At 31.3% G+C, this 24,627-nt stretch overlaps 3 protein-coding genes and 2 long non-coding RNA genes across 12 annotated transcripts in view; 3 read left to right on the top strand and 2 right to left on the bottom strand.

Annotated features, from left to right (window-relative positions):
- Nucleotides 1-1,082, top strand: part of LOC127069596 (uncharacterized) — a 48,111-nt gene extending 47,029 nt beyond the window's left edge. Inside the window, exon 47 of the mRNA XM_051006752.1 lies at nt 820-1,082. The gene's annotated coding sequence lies outside the window, so the exon portion shown is untranslated. The remainder of the gene's footprint in view (nt 1-819) is intronic.
- Nucleotides 1-13,501, bottom strand: part of LOC127069597 (uncharacterized) — a 31,312-nt gene extending 17,811 nt beyond the window's left edge. Inside the window, exons 1-15 of one of the 3 annotated variants that reach the window (XM_051006754.1) lie at nt 13,062-13,501; nt 8,218-8,400; nt 7,850-7,990; nt 6,246-6,281; nt 5,105-5,287; nt 4,831-4,974; nt 4,567-4,749; nt 4,334-4,465; nt 3,934-4,248; nt 3,545-3,727; nt 3,330-3,461; nt 2,698-3,012; nt 2,023-2,352; nt 1,342-1,662; nt 900-1,082 (exon numbers count right to left, since the gene is read on the bottom strand). In XM_051006754.1, the coding sequence (XP_050862711.1) occupies nt 900-1,082; nt 1,342-1,662; nt 2,023-2,352; nt 2,698-3,012; nt 3,330-3,461; nt 3,545-3,727; nt 3,934-4,248; nt 4,334-4,465; nt 4,567-4,749; nt 4,831-4,974; nt 5,105-5,287; nt 6,246-6,281; nt 7,850-7,990; nt 8,218-8,400; nt 13,062-13,404 (3,124 nt within the window). In that variant the 5' untranslated portion in view covers nt 13,405-13,501. The remainder of the gene's footprint in view (nt 1-899; nt 1,083-1,341; nt 1,663-2,022; nt 2,353-2,697; nt 3,013-3,329; nt 3,462-3,544; nt 3,728-3,933; nt 4,249-4,333; nt 4,466-4,566; nt 4,750-4,830; nt 4,975-5,104; nt 5,288-6,245; nt 6,282-7,849; nt 7,991-8,217; nt 8,401-13,061) is intronic. The other 2 variants (XM_051006756.1, XM_051006755.1) reach the window with 2 other exon arrangements.
- Nucleotides 1,394-13,086, top strand: LOC127069619 (uncharacterized). 2 transcript variants are annotated; one of them, XR_007783633.1, is made up of 8 exons: nt 1,394-1,533; nt 2,072-2,378; nt 7,177-7,360; nt 7,707-7,950; nt 9,279-9,411; nt 9,494-9,681; nt 9,800-10,214; nt 12,972-13,086. It is a non-coding gene; the product is annotated as an uncharacterized LOC127069619 (long non-coding RNA). The 2 variants fall into 2 exon arrangements; XR_007783634.1 differs by lacking the exons at nt 9,800-10,214; nt 12,972-13,086 and having other exon boundaries at nt 9,494-9,568; nt 9,635-9,695.
- A 1,356-nt stretch (nt 13,502-14,857) lies between the features above and the next one.
- LOC127069617 (uncharacterized) lies at nt 14,858-24,139 on the top strand. Its single transcript, XR_007783631.1, has 10 exons — nt 14,858-14,970; nt 15,133-15,262; nt 15,368-15,537; nt 17,307-17,599; nt 17,685-18,032; nt 20,641-21,020; nt 21,540-21,723; nt 22,204-22,772; nt 23,230-23,660; nt 23,786-24,139. It is a non-coding gene; the product is annotated as an uncharacterized LOC127069617 (long non-coding RNA).
- Nucleotides 14,968-24,427, bottom strand: LOC127069599 (putative leucine-rich repeat-containing protein DDB_G0290503). Of its 5 annotated transcripts, none has more exons than XM_051006765.1 (15): nt 24,341-24,427; nt 21,546-21,826; nt 20,257-20,820; nt 19,882-20,130; nt 19,099-19,492; nt 18,634-18,995; nt 18,080-18,511; nt 17,831-18,004; nt 17,595-17,762; nt 17,226-17,477; nt 16,842-17,128; nt 16,660-16,762; nt 16,364-16,558; nt 15,320-16,276; nt 14,968-15,234 (listed from the first exon to the last, which is right to left on the bottom strand). In XM_051006765.1, exons 2-15 carry the CDS (start codon nt 21,738-21,740, stop codon nt 15,139-15,141), a joined length of 4,428 nt encoding a protein of 1,475 aa, XP_050862722.1. In that variant the 5' UTR covers nt 21,741-21,826; nt 24,341-24,427; the 3' UTR covers nt 14,968-15,138. The 5 variants fall into 5 exon arrangements, with proteins under 5 accessions (XP_050862722.1, XP_050862725.1, XP_050862724.1 ...); XM_051006768.1 differs by having other exon boundaries at nt 19,099-19,357; XM_051006767.1 differs by having other exon boundaries at nt 24,312-24,415.
- Nucleotides 24,428-24,627: the final 200 nt, after the last annotated feature.

The raw sequence follows: 24,627 nt of genomic DNA, 5'->3' as shown, positions 1-24,627 counted from the left end.
TAATTATAAACATATAAAAGTTTTATCGCGAACTCAACGTTGAGAATCTCTATTTTAAAGGATGATATTATGATGATCGCGGTGGTGGTAGAATGACGGGAGTGATCACTTTAGCGCGTGTATTATAGTCATAATACGGTGATATAGTCACAACCGAGATTAACGTCACAAAAAACAGTACACCAGTAATAATAATCATGATCCTAAAAATTTCCTTACTTTTTTGTTCGATTAACCATTCCAGAACTCTCTCCTCGTTCTTAAGATTGCCTATAAAAGGTACACACGCATATAAAAATGAGAAACTCTTTCGGTTTGGCATACCGAAATCTTTTTTCATGGTTAGATCGTCGGGGGCATGTCGGGCACGTCTTTTTGTCTCTACGAAATGCTTAAAAATGCATTACACAAAGTCTGTAATATAGGATAATTAGAATAATTATTCTAAATATAGAATAATTCTTTTTTTTTTTGCGGCTGGGGAAGGGTGGTTTGGGAGTTGAATTTTATATTCCTTCTCTCTACATACGTAATTTATCTAATTCAATTGTAATTTCATTGACGTTGCAACTTGATCGAGACTTGATTAGGAAGTACAGAATTTAAAAAAAAAATAAAATAAAAAATTACTTTTTATATGAATTAAATAAATGAAAGATAGATTATAATTATTATACATATGAATTATTTATACTTATAATATCAAATTTATGTAATAAAATCTTTGAAAATATTTGAAAGGATATTATAAAAAATATGTAGAGAGGTTGTATAACATTGGTAAAAATAATTATTCTCTTTATTTTTCTATGTATGCAGGAAATGAAATAATATTGCACCGACTACCTTTCTCGACTCTGCATTTAATGACCAAGCGAAATGAAGCACACCAAGCTTACCGTCGTACATGATTGGAACACCGGTCTCGTAGTAAATCAGTGCTGGAAAGGAGAAGACACCGATCTCGGCTGCCAATTTAGCATCGTTCGATTTGACGAACTGAATCCCGTGCTTATCTGTATCATCATCAATCGTTTCTAATTCCTCCAATATTTCTGCACAGGTATCGCAATCGTCATCGTCTAAGCGTCGACAGAAATAAAACAATAACAAAAAAATTTATTACAGTACTCTATCATAATTTTTATATATATATATTATATTTTTTTATTCCATTTTTTTTATTATATATGTATGCATTTTAATATAATAATTAATTTATTTATATATATATTACAGATTTTTTTTTGATGGGTTAATTAGAGATTTGAAAGTAATACTGTGAGAGTAAAGCAAAAAAAAAAAAAATAGAAAAATGGAAAGAAGAAAAGAAAGACTTACAGAAAAATACAGCAAGATGTTCCACATCATTAATGAGCATTTGCAATGTTTTTCTATCAGCGCTCTCGATAACATCGGGCGTGGAACTTCGAAGATCTAATACCCAATCTAAAATAGCTTCCTCGTGCATCATGTCTCCTGTATAAAACTGACGAAATTTGTTCCTGTAAAATGCAAGAGCTGGTAGCCCAGGTAAATCGTATTCCTTTTCAATGCCTTCGTCGGATATTTTAACAAAATCTATATTCTTCTCTTCGCACTCGTCGTCAATGTTTTCTAACTCTTGAAGAATTTTCTGACTCTTTTTGTCACCTTCCTTATCTGCGTTAATTTTTATTTATTATTTATATATGAGAAAAACACAGCTTCAAAAAAGTAACGTAGGTGGTAATCTTTGTACAGGATGATCCAAAACTTTCTAGCTTAGTCAAAAAATAAATTAGGTAAGCATACAAATCAATTACTCTTTTTTGAGACTCTTTTAAACTAATCTTTTTTTTTGTCAGATCGAATTACAACTTTAAAAAGTCTCAAGAAAGATTAATTCATTTTTAAAATCATCTATAAAGTTTTCATCCATCTAGAGAGTTTTGGTCCTTCTCTGTATTATAAAAACGAATTACGTGTTATAAATAAGAGAAACAAATACACGCGAGACACACATAAACAATGTATACTTACAAAAGAAAACAACAACATAATCGTTCTCATCTAAAATATTTTCCAACAGTTTGGAATTAACCTCTTCGATCTTCCCTGGTATCTCCAGTGTATTTTCGTCCGTGATCCAGGACAGAACTTCGTCCTCGTCTCCAAGATCACCAGGATATATCAAAGGTTCTTTATTTCTAAAGAAAGCCAAAGTGGGGAAGCTTCTAATACCATATTTCTTGGCAAGTGGCATATCTTCCGTCGTCACGAAAATAATACCAGCTTCGTCTAACTCGTCGTCGATATTTTCTAATTCTAAAAGAACGTTATCGCAGCTTTCACCTTCGTCACAGCTTCCACCTTGAAGAAAATTGAAGAGAATTAAGGTATCATTCGATTTTTAATACATATATTAATTCATTTATTTTGATCCAATAGGAATTTTCATAGCGAATATTTTGTATATTATGAATATGGTCTTTTAATCAATTGGATTGAAGTCATATTTATTATGTGAAAAAATTGATCGAGAGAAAAAAAGAATTATTTTGATTTAATAAGAATTTTTATACAGACGATATTTTTAATATATTTAGAATTTCGTCAAAAGAAAAAGAAAAAGAAAAAAAAAGAAAGAAAAGAAATGAATTAATCAAAAACAATTTCATATTATTTTACAGGGAATACAATTATTAATATACTTACTAAAATACACCACAACATATTCGTGTTCGTTTATGAGATCAGTTAGAATTTCATCCGTGACCTCTTCGATCGTGGCAGTATTTTTTTGTTCGATCAACCATTCCAAAACTTCGTCTTCGTTGAGAAGATCACCTTCGTAAATAGCTGGGATCTTATCTTCGAAATAAACTAAAGTAGGAAGATGATCGATACCATACTCCTTTGCCTCAACATCATTATCCATTCTAATGATAACAATGCCTTCCTTTTCGAGTTCATCGTCGATATTTTCTAATTCGTTTAGAATACGTATATCCTGCTTGTCGTCTTTGTCGTCTAATTGAGTAAAAATTTATATCGTTTAATACAAAGAAGAAAAAATAAAAAGAAATGAGAACAACAGAGCGGGCCAGTAGTAGTTGTTACGGATGATATTGAAGATTAATTAGAAGTCGAAATTTTTTTTCACATCGTAAAAAATTTCCTAAGCTCGTACGTTTTACGATTTGAAAAAGAAAAGAAAAGAAAAAAATATCAAGATTGGTCTAAAACGTCTGCTAAAAGGTTAATTAATTTTATAAAAATCACAGTAAAAACTTTTCTCCCACACTGTACTATTTATCTACACGGAGTAGATATACATAGTTTCTTACAAAAAAGAACAGCAAGATAAGGCGAAGTTTCAATAAGCTTTTCCATCATTTCATCCGTAACTTCAGGTATCTCAGTATGTTTTTTCTGATGTAACAACCATCCCAATAATTGATCTTCGTTCATTAGATCACCTACAGAGAAGAAGAACAAAATCGAAATCGATTAAATCTATGTTAACGCGTAAAAATGCGTTGGAGTTTTATTCGAGTTTTACCTTCGTAAATGTGTGGTATTCTTTTTTCAAAGAAAACTAAAGTTGGAAGGTTGTCAATGCCATATTCCTTAGCTTCCTCTAAATCATGGATCTTGACAAAAGCTATATTATGTTGATCGCAATCGTCGTCAATGTTTTCTAATTCGCCAAGCACTTTTTGACTTTTCTTTTGATCCTTGTCATCTACAAGAAATGGAAATAGAAAAAAAGAAAAACAAAAATGAAAGAGAGAAAGAAAAAAAGAAATTACATATATTCAAATATTAATAAGATTAAAAGTTTTATCGTAATTAGATATCAATTTTTCGACATATACGTATATATATATATATATTTTAATGGAGAGGTCGTTGATAATACTACGACCTTGTTAACAATTAATTACTAACAAAAAAGTACGGCTACGTGCGGCATTTTGTCAATAACCATGTCTAACATCTCGTTGGTGATGTCCTCTATTTGTTCGCTCTTTTGTTGTTGTTCCAACCATTTCAATACCTTCTCTTCGTCCTCCAAATTACCCTCGTACATCGTTGGTATTCCTTTTTCAAAATAAAGCATACTTGGTACTTTCTCGATACCATATTCCTTAGCTTCTTCAGGGTTATCGATCTTAACGAAGATCACACCCAATTGATCGCACTCGTCATCGATGTTCTCCAATTCGTTTAAAATCCTTTGTGACTTTCGATCGTTGTTATCGTCTTATTATTGTAAAAACAATTTACAAGATATAAATGATGAATTCATTAATAATATTTATTAACGTATAATATTAAAAACGCTTACAAAATAGAACAGCCAATGTTTTCCCATCTTTTATCAAACGATCCAACATCTCGTCGGTAACGTCTTCTATCTCGTCCTTTTCTAATTGTGATAACAACCATTCCAAAATCTCATCCTCGTTTTCGACGTCACCTGAAATTAAGAAAAAAAAAAAAAAAAAAAAAAAAGATCGAACGGATAGTAACCGTAAAGATATTTTAGATTTCTTTCATCTCATTCCACCTTCTTCCTACCGTCATAAACATTTGGGATTTGCTTTTCAAAATAAACAATCGCTGGTACAGAATCTAAACCAAACTCCTTCGCTGCTTTTTCATCGTCGATCTTGACGAATTGTATACCATGTTTGTCCAAATCGTCATCTATTTTTTCAAGCTCGTTCAATACTTGCATCGAATCCTCGTCTCCATGATCGTCTGTTGTATAGAATTATTTATTTATTTAAACGAGAATATTACATTTTACACGTATAAATGATAAAACAAAAATATACTTACAAAACAAAACGACTAGATTGTCGATATTTCCAATCAACGTGTTCAGCGTTTTTGATGTAACATCTTCGATAACGTCTTCTTCATCACCTGTACTTTTATTTGCTACTAACCATTCTAATACGTCTTCCTCTCTGCTTAGCTCGTCTATGTAATCATTAGGTTCAATTAAATATAATATAGTTTTTTATTAACGTTTCATACCAACGAAAGATTTACTAGTGAAATATTTCTAAACTGGAACATTTGTAGTTTGATATTTACAGTGAATACTCACGTTCGTAAATGATGGGAATTTGATGTCTATAGTAAACGAGAGCCGGTAAGGGTCCGAGATTATATTCTTCAGCAAGCTGTTCATCAGCAATTTTGACAAAACCAATACCCAATTGATCAGCTTCGTCATCGATATTCTCCAATTCTTGAAGTGCTTTCAAGCATTTCTTGCAGTCTGGCTTGTCTGTCCCATTTGAAATAAAGCGATAGATTACGAATTTTATTCTATTTTTGTGTTTTGTAAAAAAAAAAAAAGAAAAAAGGGACATTCTCTCTTTCTCTCTCTCTCTTTCTCTTGTGTTATATGTATCATTAAGTAGGCAATAAGTATTTAAAAAATGTAATGAGACATATTTCATTGATTTGAATTGATTCGCGAGTAAATTAGAGAAAAATAAAATAAGTACATATATTTTTAGAAAAGAGAGAGAGACAGAGAGATAAGTATGGGTTTATCGATGTTGTACATCCGGGATGACTAATAACTACAACAAAAACCTAAAAAAAAATTGTCTTCTTGGCTCTTGTTGCGATCTCCTCTTGGCATTCACTAAATTTCTTCAAAATTAATATACGCATATATATATACACATATTTTCTATAAAAAAAAAAGAAAATAAATAAAAAAATAAAATAAAATAAAATAAAATAAAATAAAATAAAGAAAAATGAAACAAGAAAAAAAGAAAAAGACAAGGAATAACGAAATGTTATTTAATTATAAAGCGTTATAATTTGCAGATGTTGTGTTTTACATGTACTATCGATCTATATATACATCGTTATTTGCAATTAACAGAGAAGCAATTAACAATGGACAAAGGACATACTATGTACAATATATATATATATCTATTCTTTTCTAATAAAAAATCAAATTTGTTAACAACAAAAGTAATGATTACAATCATATATATATATATATATATATATATATATATAAAAAAGAAAAAGAAAAAAGAAAAGAAAAAATAAAGAAAATAATAAAGAAAATATATCAGACGAAGGAGACATCAACTATTAAAGCAAGGTTTATGTTAATGTACATAAAAACATGTATAACATATAAATACATATATACATGAAAGCTCTAGTGTAAGAGGTAAAGGGATTGGTAGATTTTCTTTTGAATGTGTACTTACTAGAACCGGCGCCAGCACACCGCTGCGTATCCGGACCTATCCGCATTAACACACACAAGAACGTTTCACATGTATGTAATATTTACAAGTATTGTCATAATGCAACAACGGCTCGCAAAGCGAAACGTCCGACATTTTGATCAATTTACAAAGCTCCTAAAGAGTATTCATAAATCATTTTAATTATCGCATTAGACATTTAGCTTTGCTCGACGAGAGTCGTGATTACATTGAATATGTTAATTAATAATTTGTAGAAGTAACACGTGATATAGTTTACTAGATAATTTAAATAAATAATTAATTGATTGATTGATTGATTGATTGATCGATCGATTGATTGGATGATTATTTGACCTTGTCTTTGTATTCTTGATTTATTCAAAGACGATTAAATTACTTGCAATCACAACTTTCATCATGCAACATTAATGATGCCAGCAGAAGAGTGTGTACATTGATTTTTATTAGACAGTCGTCAAATGTAAACTGTAGGCACATATATATATATATTTCTGTTGATCTTTATGATACGTTATGAGCGCATTTCGTTTATCGGTAATTAATCAATTAATTAAAAAATGAGACATATAGACAGTAACAGAATTATTACAGAAAGAATAAGAAGAAACAAATACTGACAATAGGAAGAAGGATTGTATGCATGTATATATACATTGTATCCAAAAAGATTTGACACACAATTGTTTTGAAATATGGATCAAATTTTTTAGAACATTTTGTACATGTGTATGGGTAAATGTATGCGTGTAAGTCGTTGTATGCGTGTGTGATGTGTGTCTGCATGTAAGGATTTATTTATAACATATAACATGAATAACTGATTGTGAGAATAACAATTACAACATTATTTATATATGTATATACAAAGTTATGATAAATATTTGTTGTTATGTTCTTGTTTCTTTAGACACGACAAGTTAAAAAGAGAATGTTAAAGCGCGGAACAAGGATTGGAGAGTATGAGAATGGAAAAAAGAAAAAAGAGAAGGACAATTGCAACCTGCGTATCACAATAAATTAAAGCTACTATTATCGACTATGTTGGATTTTTCCTTTTTTTTTTTACAAAGGGAGAAATGTATCTTTAGTAAGTAAGTATATATATGTAGATAATTTCTTTCGAGAGTATTTTTCAATTTGTTGATTGTTTAATTGGAACTTTTGAAACATAACTTATTCTACTTGATAGTGTAAGTATCTTAATTTATATATATATATATATATATATATATATATATATAAATGTATAAAACATGTCGAAAAAGTATTATTGATTTATAAAATCATTTTTAACAAACTTTTGACCATTCCTGTATTATATAGATTACCTTCTTGAATATCAATCTATTTTTATATTTTCTCTTTGTACATTCTTGATTGAATATGTTCTCTTCTCCTAATCAATAATAATAATAATAGTATGTAATTATTTTTTAGTAATCGATGAAATCTACTTTGCGATGGAGAAATAATTCTCTCAATATGATGTTAATTAGAATGATATTGAAAATGAACAAAAACGAGAAGAAGTTATAAATTAAATGAAGGGTAGAGAGAAGATAAAGAGAACAAAAACTCACAGAAAAGAACCGCTACGAATTCCGTATCTTCGACGATTTTATCCAGAATTTTAGCATTTACTTCTTCTATCCGATCTGGTAAATCCATTGCCTCTAAACTGGTAAGAAAATCTAAGACGTTTTCTTCGTCCATCAAGTCTCCTAAAATGATGAAATCATTCATAGATATTTATTTATTTTCAAGGATATAATGACGTATTAAAAGAAATAACTTCATCTTAAAATTATTTATATTATTTCACTTTTATTTTTTTTTTTATGAAATATATGATGAAATATTATTATATAATTATTTATATAACATTTTTTTAATTTTGTTTTAAGGGAACGTTTGTTTATAAGCGAAAAAAAATGAGTTCTAATCTCACCATCGTATATAATCGGTTCTTTCTCACGGAAATACGTGAGAGCAGGGAAATTTTTAATTCCATATTGTTTCGCAACTCTTTTATCGTTGATCTTGACAAAATCGACTCCAAAGTGATCCGTATCATCATCTATTTTTTCCAATTCGGCTAATACTTTATCGCACGTCGTACAGCTTCTCGCATCTGTAACGAATCAATTGTAATATGTTATTTCATTATTTAGAATTATTTGCAATAATATTATATAATGATTTAAAAACATAAATATAAATAGTATAGTTAAGTAGTAAAAAAGATATACTTTTTCTCTTTTAAATAATAATAATATATCTTGTTAAAATTAGAAATATATTCTTTTCAGCATAACGTTATAAATAATTTATAAAAACATATATATATATATATGTGTGTGTCTCTGTGTGTGTATATATATGTCGAATTTTAGATTAATCATTACGATTTGATACACAAACAATAAGTTAACAAAATATTAGAAATTGCTAGATTTTTTATATGAAACATTTTTTTTTAATAATCTTGAACAAAACTTTTATTTATATATATATATAAAAGTAAATAACATAATTTCTTTTGAAAATTTTAGATGAAACATAAATCCTGTAATCTTTCATAAAACTTTTTATTTCAAGTTGTATCCATCAGCCTTTTATTCGTTGATTTATATATATATATATTTTTTTTATCTTTGACTTATCATATTCAAGAACGTCTCGAGCTTCAGGTTCATTGAAAATTCAGCTCGTACTCTTGCATTTTATGTTTTTCATCAGAGTCTTGGCAGACTTCTTCGAGCTCTTTGCCGGCTCTATTTGCGGTGTCGGCTGACCGCTCTAAGCGAGTATTCGGTTACAATTGTTGAATATGGAACGTTTTACAATTAATTGGCATAAATAAGTTAAACAAGATTGTACACAAGTTACTCTAATCATTTCTATTACGATATTTGAGTAGTAAGAGAGAATTCTTTCTATCTTTTTCTTTTCTTTTTTTTGCCTTTTTTATTATACATAAACGATTAATTCTATCATGTATTATTTCAGAAGAAAATATCTCATTAGCGGAAACCTCATTAAAATTTTTAATGAAAAATAAATTATGCCATATAATTATGATACAATATCATAAATGCTCGATCAAGCCTCACGTGTTAACAAAAATTTCAACTTGTAAATTGTGAGTATGATAAAAAAAAGAAAATTACGCGGACATAAGTTATATTCTGTATTTAAAAATCTTACATCAGTTTTTATTCTAGATATCACACAGTTAAACTCAAGATTTATAAAAAAGACACGTCATGAAAACAATCTCAATAGATTCAAACGCTTAAGTACGTATGATAAAGTTGAGAGTTACATGTAAATTATATTCTCTACTGTAATCTTAAATTTCATAGTTGTAGATAACGCATAATTAATTCATTAATTAATTAACAAAAAAACTGTGAGTATTAATTATATTATATAAAACAAAAATAAATAATATTTTCCATCCAGATCCTATAAACACGCACACACACAAATATATATATATATATATAATATTACAATTTTTGTTTTAGACAACTGAATTAAAAAAAAAAAAAAAAGAAGAAGAAGAAGAAAAAAAAGGTCCTCATAGTTGACATTTTAAAGATAGTAGAATCTAACAATAAACTCCAATAAGGAGGACACAGTATCGAAAGAAATAGAAAAACGATTAAGGGATGCAAAAAGGAATATACATAGTTAAGTTTTATCGTATGGCAGTAGGCAACCCAAAGAAAAAAAAGAAAAGTACAAGGAAAAGAAAAAAAAAAAGAAGAAGAAGCAGCAGAAAAAAAGAAACGAAACGAAAACGAAAAAAAAGGAAAAAGAAAAAGATAGCCTCTGAGGCGGCACGAGACGATGAGAGCGGGAGAACGTGCCAGCTGGAAATAGGTTCGACGTGAGAGCTCGTGGTCCGGGTCCTCCTCCTCTACGTATACACGCGTATAAGTGCGTTCGAAGACATCGTCGACGAACCGCGACGATTTGTTGCCCGGGGTTTTACACGAACCTTTATTTCTCTCATCTTTATCCTTTTTTTTTTTATAGGTCTTTCTTCCTTTTTTCTTTCATTTCTTTTTTGCTTTTTTTTATCTTTTTTTTCATCGTCTTTTTTTTGTAATCATCTTCATCTTCATCTTCGTCCATCTTCTCCTACTTTTCTTTTTCCTTTTCTTCTTCTTCTTCTTCTTCTTCTTTTTCTTCTTCTTCTTCTACTTCTTCTTCCGGATAATAATTTTCTTCATCTTTTCATTCGATCACGTGACCACGCAATAGCAATACCTAAGTAGTATATGTAGGTATGTATCATCGAAATTCGTAGACACACGGTAGCAGTCAAGCTTTTCTGATTAGTTGGTTAGCATGAAAGAGGGAGAAAGAAAGAGAGATAGAGAAATAGATAGATAGATGGATAGATAGATAGAGATAGAGAGAGAGAGAGAGAGAGAAAAAGAGAGAGAGAGAGACTTGGAGGCAAAAGCCAAAATAACTCGAACGGGTTCTAAATGCGGCAGAGTGCCGGCCTTGCTACAGCGCCTTTAAGAATCAAGTACCCACTCTAGGCTGATTCCTGTATACGAAATTCGTACATACATCGTTTTTCTTCTCAACTATTTCATCCTCGTTAGATAGAGTTTTTTTTTCCCTTTTTCTGGGATTACATATTACTACACGTTTGTGATCTTATCGTGGAAGTGTGTCTCGAATTAATTCGTATACTTCCAATTCAATTTCATAAATTTTCTTCGGAGGAAATAAGTTTTCAAATCGTCGATTGAGTTCGTGATTCGTATCTCTTTTTCTTTGTTTTCTTTCTTTTTTATTATTATTTTCTTTCTCTAGTTTATATCGTTTTACTTGTCTGTAATTGTTTTTTCCTTCTTTTCTTTTCTTTTCTTTTTTTTTCTTTTTCGTTGAAATCAATTTTCAAGAGCTACTACGAGCCACGTGTGTGTTCTATCCCACATCGTTATATTATCTTCTTCCCCTACCTCCTTCTCTCAGTTTATTACAATTCACACATACCGCGTGTAGGTATCGGAGTTTCTCTCACACTGGGTGGATTAAACTTGGCAGAAACAGCGAGAATTCGTATCTGTTATATCACAGAGGAGAGTTACCTTGATGAGTCTATAGAGAGAAGGTCATAATTCCTTCTTAGATCATGTATAGTGATCATGAATTCGAGATAGTAAACGTTTCTCTAAAGCGTTAGTTAGTTAAAGTGTGTATTAAAATTTTATACTATTTCTTAAGACGAGAATCAAGTGCCAAGTTAATCTGAAGTCGCTGAACCGAGTGATATGTAACCTTTTAATGGAGTTCATTATGTGAAATTTAGAGAAACGTTATGCGTGTATTAGAAGGATTTTTCATTAAATAGGAGAAAACAAAATTAAACAAAAAAGAAAAAAGAAAGAATTTCTATACGAATAAAATCGTCGATTAACATATTATCTTTTATATTATTTCGACGATTTTCAAAGAGATTTCAACGAAATTCATAGTTACATAATCTGTTCCCTGTATGAATCAGTATCTATCACTCGGATAAAGAAAAGGAAAGTATAAAAAATGTTGACTGAAAATATAAAAATTACATACACCGACACGCATACACACGTACTTACATCCACGTGGTTTAAAAAGATAATATATCATTTAATTTCATTCGATGTTATTTCTTAATTCTTGTTATTGAAAAATAACTTAAAAAAAAAGGAAATCAAAAAATTTATGTAATATACGATAGGAGGGTATTCATACGATAGATATTAATTTGCTCGTTTCGAAGATTAAATGAAAACTAATTATGTGTTAAGAAAAAAAAAGTTAACACATGTAACGTGATCGCCAATAGTAGTAGAAATAGTAGTAGTGTAGTAGTAGTAGTAACCTATAAGTAGAACCGACCTGGCGGGTTCCTTTTTGATTCAAATAAATTTTCCAAGGTAGACGTAAGGCTCTTGATATCATCCATATCATTTTTGCGAGGGATCTGTCTCTTAACAACCCACGTTAACAAACGTAAGAGAAAGCTTAATGTTAGCAACCACCGAGCAAACAGACTCCTCTCTCTCTATATATATATATATGTATGTATGTATGTATATATATATATATGCTTTAGAACGTAAGGTATATTAAATACAAGAGACAAAATTCTATTTTCCGTCCCCTGTATAATATTCTCTGTTTGTATTCGCAACAATGTAATTACGATTACGTTAACGTTTATGCAATAAGATACGAAGAGAAGAAGTATAATATTCTTGAAATCCTTCCAATAAATTCTCTTCCTATCGTTTACGTCAGCGCATCGCTATCCTGCAAAACAGTATTATAGACTCTGTTATGTTCACGATTACGAGCTATGAATGACGATTCGAAGGAGTATACTTGAAAACGAAGGTACGGATTTATTCAAAATAAACGTAAAATAAGCTCGATTCTATACCGTCCTAAGAAACTTTAATTGATCTCTGAATATATAGGGAGAGATATAATAATCACTTTAATGATATTTTCGATCAATAGTTGCAAACACTTTTTATTTTTAAAACAATGCAAGCCTGGTAGATGTCCCCTCTCTCTCTCTCTCTCTCTCTCCCTCCCTCTCCCTCTCTATATATCTATCTATCTCTATCTATTTTTTGTTCTATCTACTGTTTAATTCTTATTGTTCTATTTATTGTTTATTAACAGCAGAGAAAATAATCACTATGAATTCGTCGGGATAAAACGAATAAATATTTTGACGATGATGATACGTAATTGTAACAATGTCACACTTACACCAAAACACAGCAACGAAGTCCTTATCGTTAAGGATTCTCTCGAGTTGTTTGGCAGTGACTTCTTCGATCACAGATTCGCCGTCCTTGTTAGCACCACCGGTCCTACCACCACCCCGAGACCCTGAAGAATCGTCATGTTGTTTCGTCCTTGCGACGGCGTCGACGCGACCGATCGTGCCCGTTATCGCGAGGAAGACGGTCAAAGTGATTAACATCGTTTTTAAGGATATAAATGAGGAGAAGGAGGAGCTCAAAATGATGCTACTCCGCCTTCTTCTTCGCCAGCACCAACACCACCGACCGAATCTTACCGCCGAACCGTCGTCGTTCCCCGTCGACATCGTCGCACTGACTAACACGCCTTAGCTATTTTTGAGTTTTCGGACAGCGAGTTTGCTACCGTTACGATTACAACGACGACAACGACGACGACGACGACGACGACGACGACGACGACGACGAGGAGGAGGATGAAGATGAGGATGACCAACGTAACGCAATGTCTAAGAACGAAAAACGGTACATACATACGTACACATCATATACACATCGTTTATATATATATACACATTCATACATACATAGGCTCTTTTCTATTATCATCTTGTCTACCGGATTCCTTTATAGTTTCCTTCCGTTTCATCTTATTGAATTTAGTATTCAGAAATAACTATAGATTATCTGTTATTTAGATGAAATTCTTTCTAGATTCGAACGTCTATTATTAACTGTGTCTTTCTTTCTTTTTTTCTTTCTTTCTTTCTTTTTTTCTTTCTATCTCTCTTTTCTTTTCTTTTTTTTTTTTTTTTATGGAGGTATGTTACCTTGGAGTTGTCTTTTAATGTGATAATGATACTTTCGTTCAATCTTTTTCGGTGACATCATTGCATATCAAATCACTGCTTGGTATTAATAGGACAGCAAAATGGAAATGATTTGTTTTATTGAAAACTTTTATTTAGATTCATATATGTAGGATAGAAATATAATTATAATTTTATTAATCGTATTTGATTAGGCAGGTTTGAAATTAGAGGAAAAGTTTGAGAAGTTTCGATAGCTACGTTTGTATATGAGTTGGACAATTTAATATTATTAATCAGTTGAAATCTGTGGTAATATTCGACGTGATAGAACGTAACTTTCTTTAAAACTTTTCAATCATCTTTGACGTACGATACTATTTTTAGATAATAAGAAAGGGGAAACAGTTTTATTTAGAAATTATATATATACGTACATGTCCGACAGATTTAGAAATTTATATCGTTAGTACAGTGATCATTGTAATTTTTTTTTTTTTTTTTTTTTTAGAATTATTATACATTAAAAAGATATTAATAAGACACATGTTTTATTATCTACAAAAATATGTATTTAAATACAACTTTAAATACAATTTTTATTGTACGATATGTTTTTACAACAATTACATAAATTAGATCAATAACATAATAATTGGTATATAATTGTATAAATCGAATAATAATTGTAATATCAAGAATTCATTATTAGAATTGTTGATATATGTTTGAATGAGTTTCTTTTTTTGTACTCTATAATTATATTTAAAAATACTTTAAATTGTAAGCTCGATGTTTTTCGGTCTCTAAACTCTAGCCGTTATTAATATCACGATATAAAAATACTATGAAATGTGACGTCAGAAAGATCTCGATCATATTGGTATTTGATACTATAACTTTTGAGATACAAATACGGTATGGGAAAGATCACACAAAAGTATTATTATTGATTATATTTGTTATTTACAGATTTTAAATATTTATGAAGAAAAATTGGAGCAAGACTTTCTCTCTCTCTCTATATATATATTATATATATCTGGGATATTTTATTTATTAGAACTATCAGATCATCATGATACATCTTTGGTAACATTAAGTGTGCGTAAATCTGTACATTTCATTCATTCTTATTTATAAATAGGAACAATAGATAATATAACGATCTAACTGATGCTTAACACGAGTACCGGTAAAAAATAGATTAAAAAATTATAAACAATAATAGATTTATCATTTGTAAATTTTTTTACTGTTTTGCAGGATCTATTATGATTCATCATTATCAGCTGATGCGTCAGTATCTTTATCTTCTCTTGTTATTTGGACATTTTTATTATCTTCAGTATAGGATGATGTGGTTGCCTGTTGAATGATAATTGTATTAACATTGGTAAATTTCATTTAAATATTTATGTAGATATATAGATTTGATTTAATCAATAAATACTTGAGCGAGGTTGGGCGAAGCAGTTGATCTTAAATTTCGATTTTGCAGGACGTCTGGAACTGGAGCTGATGGTTCACCATAAGTTTCATGAAGTGCTTCCAACCTCGTGCTAAGAGCAGAACCTCTTCTACTAGTAGCATTCATCTTTTTCATCAACCATTCGGCTTGTTCTTCCAAACGTTTTAATCTGTCAGCTCGTGCTGTCAAAACTTGTTCAGGTGTGTTAGTTAAATCCGATTTTGATTTCGATTCTCTTTCCATATTCTTAGAACCTCCAGCCAAAGACTCTTCATTGCAATCTTTCGAATCCAAATTCAACGTTGATTTGTTATCATTATCGTTAATATTTTTTCCCAATTCTGACGATTCATCTTCGTTTATATTCATTATCGAGGCATTATCTCTCGTCGAATTAATTTCATTCGTAACGTTTAAAATCGGTGTAAATAATTGATTAGGTGAATTGATATTTCTCGTTAAAGGAAACGGTCCAATGGAAAATACTGGCGTTGGACTAGACGCAGTTAACGTAGTATCATTATTAGATACATTTTCGATTGTTACAGATTCATCGTTTTCAGATTTAAAATCTTTTTGATTATCTGATACATCTAAGTCTAACCTTGATATTTCCTCGTTATCATTGGTATCGTTAGAGATATCCAATGTATTTGTATCAGATGTAGAATAACACGATTGAATATCTATACTCTCTTTCGTTTCGTTACTACTAGGACATTCCGTCTGGATCGATGGATCATCGTTATGATCCTGTTGATTATCTTGAGACGTTACGTTATCAACATAACGCATAAAAGGCAATGTAATATTTTCTCTGGAATTAAATTCGTCGCTACTCGATTCTCCGTCATCGTCAATTCTTATAAGATTTCGTATTACAGTGGTCAAGGCTTGATCCAAGGGATCTAAAGATTGTTGCAAAACTTCTGACGCGAGCTATAGGACAAGAAGAAAAAATTATATCGACTATTCAACGTAAAATTTGATCAGCGGAAAGTGAAAAGAAATTTTTTTCTAACGTACATCAGATTCTTGACTACTTGTAGGTTCCATCGATGACACCGTATCCAAAATCTTAACTTCATCTAATTCAGTCTCTTGTTTTGATGCAGGTACTTGAATCGTTGAAACAATGGAAGAATTGTCTTCTTGTAATTCGATATTACTAGCAGATTGTTCTAACTCTACGTTTGGCATTGTCGAAGTTTTGGGATTTTCCTAAGAATCGAATGATCCAAATTATCGAACGAACACATTTTATATCCTTTTAAGAATCGAATGATTCAATTTATTAGTATTGTATAATACGATAATTAAACCTTTCTAGTCCTTCTAGTTAGGCCCATTCGGACTCTCTCTTCAACAGTTTCATCTTCTTCGTCGGTATCGTCACCACGTTCATCGCTGAAGCCACTCTCGGCACTTCATTCAAATATTTAATCAACGTACGTCTATCACGATCGATATGATTCGATATAAATGATTATAAAATTTTCTTTACCTGTTATTGACAGAATCATGCACAGAAAGCATTTTCCTTGCCGCAAATTCACGTCGTAAACTACGCCATTCTAATTCGGTATTAGTATTTTTCTGTCTGGCCGATTCCCACTTTTCTCTGCAGTATTCCAATTCTAATTTCAATTCTTGCAACATCTTACGCTTTTGTTGTAATTCGTATCTAAGGATTTTCTCGTGCGTATGCAATTGTTGATGCTGAGCTTGCATTCGGCCAACGATGTTCCACGTTTTGCTTAATTCGGCGGTCACGTCTGATAGTCTCTTTTCCTGTGAGTATAAACGTAGAGATATTTATTCGACAAGAAAAAAAAAAGAAAAGAAAGAAAAAAGAAATATAACAAATAATAAAATCGTATAAACTTGCCTGTTCGCCGAGTTTACTTTCCAAATGTGTGTTCAATTGCTTCATTCGATTCATTTCTTTTTCCAAATGTTTCTTTTCCAGGATTAATTCCTTCAAGTGAATATAAGTCTTGCTAACCGATATCACCAATTTCGGACCACTTGGCGTGTCTACAGATTTGTAACAACTGTTGGAATCGGAGGAAGACGTTGCCGAAGCATTTTGCGAGGCAGCAGCGTGACAACTTAATAACTCCAACAAAACGCGCCATACCTGCGTATCGACAAGCGTATTGCGATAGGATTGATCGTAAACGATAAGAGAGGGAAAGAAAGAAGAGAGAAAAGAGAAACAAAATTGATATATTCATATATCATGTCGTCAAAAAACCTTTGGTAAGTTGTGAGCAATTTCTTCGTGCTGCTGATCATCCTCGTTCCGTTTTTGTAATCCTTTATTACCATCGACTTGTTCCACCAGATCTAGCAAGAGTTTTGGAAGTGCAGCAGCTTCGGTGCCATTGTCCCTCGCTATGTCAGTTATGAGATCACGATTTTCCTAAATAAAAGATCATTGAACATGATTATTTATAAGAAGAAAAAAAAAGAAGGTGGAGATAATCGTACCTGCAATAACTGTGACAATCTATCAAGATCCATGTCGGCCGAAGAAGCTCCCAAAAGCATTTGAGTGAACAAGCTGTTGATCAGGGACATTTGATTTTGTAGATCTCTACAGTCTGCTTTGGTCAAACCCAATTGAGACTCCAGATTCGAGATCTCCGTATCTTGCGCATCGATCTGTCGAGAACAAAGGAGAAAGTGTCGGGTAATATTTGAAAGAAAATAATTAATTATATGGTTTACGAGAGATACCTTTTCTTCAGCTTTTCTGAGATCTTCCTCCAAACCTTCGCACTCCTTCGACGAATGTTTCAGGTTTTCCTTGACGTCAATGAGCTCTTTGATAGCAGCATCCTTCAGTTCGGTTAATACTCTTAATCTTTCGTTATACAAACTCTTCAAACTGTTTATACTTTCCAATTGGCGTTCACATTCGGCGCTAACGTCGTCTTTATAATCCAAAAAGCTTCTGTCACTTAATCGTGCAAGATTACGTGCGAGATAATCTTTTAATTCGTTGGCACGGTGTTCGCGAGTATTCAATGTATCTCTCGTTTTATTCGTAACGTCGTTCAAACAACGTATTATGTATCGGTGCTGTTCTGGTTCACTTTCGAGTTGATATCGTAGATCATCGACCTTTTCGATTTGAAAACGAATATTGTTTCGTAATTCGTCAGAGACCTGACAAAAGAAAGAAATCGAAAACGAATTGTAAATTCTTTGTTATCCGTTGCCTATCTCGTACGCGTTATTATATCCAAACTAATCGTAAATTATTATAACAATTATTGTACAAATTTTACCTTTAATATACTACTCAGACGTTGTACCTCGATACGTCTAAGCAACATTTCGTTATCATCCGAATCTTCGTCGATAGATTTAGATCTTTTACCACTTCTATCGGATATCATACTATTGTCATTTTGATTACCAGCTTGAGTAGATCTCAAGAGATCAAGTACTCTGGATGTTTCGGAATGAGCTTCTTTTTCTGCTTCTAATTCTTGCCTAAGCCTTTCCATTTCCGACGATACCGCAGCAATAGCTCTTTGTCTTGCTTCTCTCTTCAATATTAATTCTTTTTTAAATAAATCCAAACCACCGATGGCACGATCTGCTGTAGTAGAACCTTCTGATATATTATCCGTTGATTGCGTACAGTCTATAATTATAATCATTGAATTGTAATTAATTAATCGATGATTATTTACTCGTATCAAAGCATTCTTTTTGATCGTTCTTATAAGTTTAGTAAACTTACTTACCAATATCATCTTTAGTTACAGTCTCCTCGTTAGTTTTCGTATCAGTCTTCATAGCTTCCCTCAGTCTTTGAATCTCATTCAGTGCATCATCCAAAATCTTCATATGTTTCTTTTTATCAGATATTTCCTCAGCCAACTGTGCGTTCAACATCAATACCTTCTCATTCTCGATATCCTTAATCTGTTCCTTCTCTATAATAACCCTTTTCAAATCACCTTCTAAACTTTTTATCCGAGCTTCGGCAATATCTTTTTCTAACTGAAACGAGGTAATTTCCTTCAACATGTTCTCCATTTCGTTTTTAGATAAATCGAAGTCATTTAGAAGCCTCTCATGCTGTTTTTTACGTTCGTTCAAGCTGCGTTCTAAATTTCCACATTGCTCTTTCAAGATCTATGTTAGGAAATATAAAGCGTTTTTTTTTTTTCTTTTTTTTTTCTTTTTTATTTCTGTTTATTTCTTTTCTTTTTTTTTTGTAATACTTGTTAAAAACCAAAAGAGGTATCATTTACAAAGCCAAATAGTTAAACAAATGTTAGTGAACAGAGTCAATGTAAATTTATGAAGATATGAAAGTTTGTATTCAATTAAAAAGAAAAAAGAAAAAGGAGAAGGAAGGAAGTAAAATCAATGGGAGCTCGACTAAGTAACTAGAATGAAGAATAGGCAGTAGGTAAAATCGAAATCTGTAAACGTCGGTATCAAGAAAAGAGTAGTAGCATTAGTAGTAGTAATAGTAATAGTAGTAGTAGTAGAGTAGTAGTAGTAGTAGAAGTAGTTACCTCGTAATCCTTACATAACTTTTCGATATATATCTTTTGTTCGGCGATATTAGCATTTAATCTTTCGTTCGTATTTTGATATTCGATTTTGTCAGCTTTCAGTGCACGTATTTCTTCGAACAATTGTAATATTTCATCATTGGTAAATCTATCGACGTGCTCTTGATCGTGCCTGTCGTAAGATCTCGTTCTCCTTTCAATAATTTTATCCGAATTCATGCTGGAAGACGATCTTGTTGTTTCCGTCACCTTTTTTTTAAAAGTAAAATAAATTTTCGAGGTCGGAAGATCGATATGAGAGAAATAAAAATAAAAAAAAGAGAGAGAGAAAAGAAAAGGAAAAAAAAAGTGTAAAATCTGATAAATAATACTTGCTCCTCTATTTTCATTATTTTTAACAATGTTCGTATCTCCTTCTTGAGAATTCGCCATGTATTCCCTATAATGTCTTGAATTAATTCGTGAAAACGATTGTTCCGTAGATGATTCATTAGATTTGTCTAATTCTACTCTGTGAGGTACTCTGTCCTGAAAGATATTTCTTTGTTCCTCTCGCAAACAATTAGATCTATCGGATACAAAACTTTCGAGTCTATCGATTCGACGTTCAAGCTTTCTTCTTAAATCTTCTTCCTCTTCATTCGATTCTCCTTTCAATTCCTGACCGGTCAGTCTTTTTCTTGAAGCGATATTAGACGGAGTTAATTCGTTATTATTAGAAATGATTTTCTGTGAACTTTTTTCCCTTTGTAATTCTAGATAGAGTCCCTCCAACTGTGCCAAGGCCGTTGTATGAGCATTAGCCAATTGTTGATTAGCTTTAGCTAATTGTAAAATGATCTGCGAAAGCTCCATATTTTCACGATGCTGCAACCTCAACGAAGAATTGTTAGGTTCTCCAACTGTTCTCCAATCGGTCGTGCGTGTTGCATAAGTCATCTGTAAAGATTGATTGAACGTATGAAATGATTAGGAAATGATGGATTTTAAACTGAAAGAAAATTGATATGACCGGAAGGATTTTATATGATCGTGGTAGTCAGAGGTATTTCCCAAGTATGCACGTATAGAAACTACGATAGTTTTTGGATATAAGCCAACCTGTCTGTCCAACTATGGCGATAGAATGAGAAACACGTGTAAGGATAACAATGATATTTGAATTAAATTTAATTGCTTTTTTCTTTTCTTACACGCACTAAGAATTAATCGTGTTAAGGCTCGATTTATTAATATTACATTGATTTATAAATAACTGCTGATTATATATTTAAAGTGGCATTCATTTATATACGAATATATCAAAAAGAAAGAAAGATATTTATTTACGACGAATGAAAAGAATTCGAAATTTTTTATTTATTTAAAAAATATTTTATTTGGTAGATCGATTAATAAGTGTCAACAATTTTCTTACCGCAACAACGTCTTCGATTATTCGAAAATAAAGTGCTAGATAAAAGAAGAAAGCAAAGTAAAAAAAAAAGAAAATTCCGATTGATCGAAAGAATATTGCATCCATTGAATTGATCCATAATCATTTTTATCAATGAATAAATTCGCACAATTTTTTATACGAATCAACTAAATGAAACTAAATGTTTAATGTTTCCGAGTGAATAACTAATAAAAAAATTGTTTAAATGATTGGATATCAGGTAAACCTGTGCACGAGGTTCCCCAGCAATGTTGTAACCAGTAGTTCTCACTGGATCTTCATTGACACCGTCGACGCAATGAAAAGTAGTATCCTCGGCGAAGTTAACTTCGATTGGATTTTCAGTGTTCCTTGTTCTCGTAGGAACCGACGACGAAGAAGAAGAAGATGGCAAAATATTACTAGTATTGGCTGCACCCATATCTTCTTATTATAGTATTCGTGTCGATGACGAAATACAAGTTTCGACTTTCGGGAATAATAGAATCTACTTTTCGTCGAAACTATCTGAAAGATATTATAGCGGCGCATATAAACTTGATTTTAATATTAAAAATAGAAGATCTTCAGATGATTTCCGCGAATTATGATATTTATTTATAAATACTTTTCTTTTTTCTTCGCCTCGAATGTTTCGTAATGTAGAGACATAAAATTGCGTGATATAAGAAGAACACGTTTCTTGATATAAATTTGATTAATAATTTAAAAATAGTTTTTATAATTAAAACATATATATATATATTTTTTTAATATTTTTTGATATATCGAAAGAATACATTTTTATGATATAAATTTGATTAATAATATAAAAGTAATTTGTTCAAGATGATATATTTTACGATTATGAACTGGATCTATAAATGTACTGTTTTATTTTTTAGAGTGTTAGATGACACAAGAGAAAAAGAGAACAAAAAATAGATAGGAAGATAGAAAGAAAACGAAAAAAGAAAAAAGATGGAGTACGGCCAAGAGGATCCAAATCGGAATAAAAGGATCTGTTAAATGAAAGCAGAGCGAGCGAGATTATCGTGAGCTACTTCAAAGGCATCTATTGACGTCGCAAGCAAAAAAGAAGAACAACAATGTTTCGCTGATAATCGATCTACCCAACATTTGCACTATCTATGATTGTAAATAACAAATAACTGCAGAGAAATGTTATAAAATGAATGATGTATGTATATGTATGTACATATATATATGTGTGTACGTATATATGTATAGTATATGTAGCAACACGCTTGCTGATTATACAGATGATTTGCATAAAATCATTCTCGTTATATTTGCATTATCATGTTGAAAGCATTCAACAATATAAACTGTATAAGAGTCTTTCGAATACGAAGCGTCATGTGAGTGCATCCAAGAATAGCTTGATTCACGTTTGAAAACAGAGATAAAATTAACTATTCTAGACGAACAATTGAAAACAAAGAGATCCATGGTAAGTTAGTATGAATTTAATCGCGAAATCGATCATGGTGACAACTGTGTAGACAGGCTTTGAACGATTTATTGGCGAGTATTATAAATCTCATTGTAAATCTCAAACAAACATCATTGCATTGCTTAGAATTGACGGTATGATTTAATGATTCTAAATGAAAATATTATTTTGTTTTTTTCTTGTTTCTCTCTCTCTCTCTCTCTCTTTTTTATTTGACTTGTTAATAATTTCATAGTTACGAATTTTTCCTTTCCACAAAAAAATATACTATCTGTTTGAATTAATGATTGTTTAAAAATTGTCATCGCGTTGCTTATTAATTGCTACTTTGATCTAAACATTTAAATTATTATTTATACACACACGCACATATGTGTGTATATATATATTTTTTTAAATTGTTAATAATATTTCTGCATATCTAATAAAAGTGTTTCTCTTTCTTTAAATTTAGGATCAGTCGGAAAAATATGTTGGCAAAACGTTAAGTATCATCGATTCGAATGATCGGTTAGAAGTTATTGGTTTAGAAAGCGAAGAAGCGTGATCTCCGAGTGCGCCAGCGAAAGAGCTTTTTTTAGCCTGAATTTGGCTCGGTTCTTAGACACCGAAGAAGAGAGAGAAAGAGGAGAGAGGAAGAGAGAGAGAGAGAGAGAGAGAGAGAGAGAGAGAGAGAGAGAGAGAGAGAGAGAGAAAAAAAAAAGAAAAAAAGAAAGACAATCCTTCCTGAGTGAAAGAGAAGAAGCTTAAAAGAAGCTTAAAATGTTCAAAACTATTCTAAAACGTGATTGTCCAACCTGAGAACAATACAGCTTTTAAAAGAAAAATCGTATATATGATAAAAAAAGAAGCTTGAAAAAAGAACGACACGACACGTGTAAGAAGGTATAAAAAAAGAAAAGAAATTAAAAACTTTATCGTCTACCATTCGTCGAAGATGAATTAATAAGCTTTTTTTTCTTTTTCCTTTGGTTTTTTTTTTATTTTATTTGAATTACTATATATTATAGATTCTTTTCGATGTCGTTAGAAAAAAAAGGAAAATTGTACATATAAAGAAATGTACTTTTGTCAAGAACGACGGTCACTGAACGCGAGTACAAAGAAGGATTAAAGAAAGACACGAGGTTAGTCACATGAACCTTGAGTCAGTCGGAGAGTTAATGTATATAGAATTTAAGAACAAACGGATGCGTAACGTTGTAACGTGGTGGGATTGAAATATTCATTAAAATTTTTCATTGATATATATATATATGTGTGTGTGTGTATGTATGTATTAAATAGAATCATTGAATATATATAGAACTTTAAAAAAGTTTTTAATTGTTTGTTCGAACAAAATCGTTCGTGTTACTCACACAAATATAATTTTATCTTTTTGTTTCTTTTTTTTTTTGTTTCTTTCGTTTTTTATTACTTTCTTTTTTTTGTTTATAGGGATACATGGAAGATGAAAAAAGCAATAGGAAAAGGAGTATAATAATAGAAATAGATAAGAAGAGTGTTAGTTATAGTGATACATTAAGCTCTCACAGATTTGGATTTTGGTAGGATCTACTCACTACTGGTCACCCGATTAGTTAGCTACGTGTATTCGGCTTGTTTGAGATCAAGAGCAATGACTACCGTTGTCGCTGGTAGCCAGCGACTTACTTCTCTATAAATACCATTTCGAAAGACCGCGTGCGCTGTGCCGACTAACACACTGGAAACCATTGCGCAGTCGCGATAGAAAATTCCATATGTAAACGTTTTAACGAAAACAAGAAGAAAGAGCATATAGTTATGTCTTTATTTATGGATCCCGCGTATTGGTCTCACGATGAAGTATATTATTCGTCATAGAACT

Source organism: Vespula vulgaris, chromosome 16 (genome assembly GCF_905475345.1).
Source record: "Vespula vulgaris chromosome 16, iyVesVulg1.1, whole genome shotgun sequence".
In the NCBI taxonomy this organism is placed as follows: domain Eukaryota; kingdom Metazoa; phylum Arthropoda; class Insecta; order Hymenoptera; family Vespidae; genus Vespula; species Vespula vulgaris.
The sequence above is the reverse complement of the archived record's forward strand: the minus strand, read 5'-3'. Positions and strand labels throughout refer to the sequence as shown.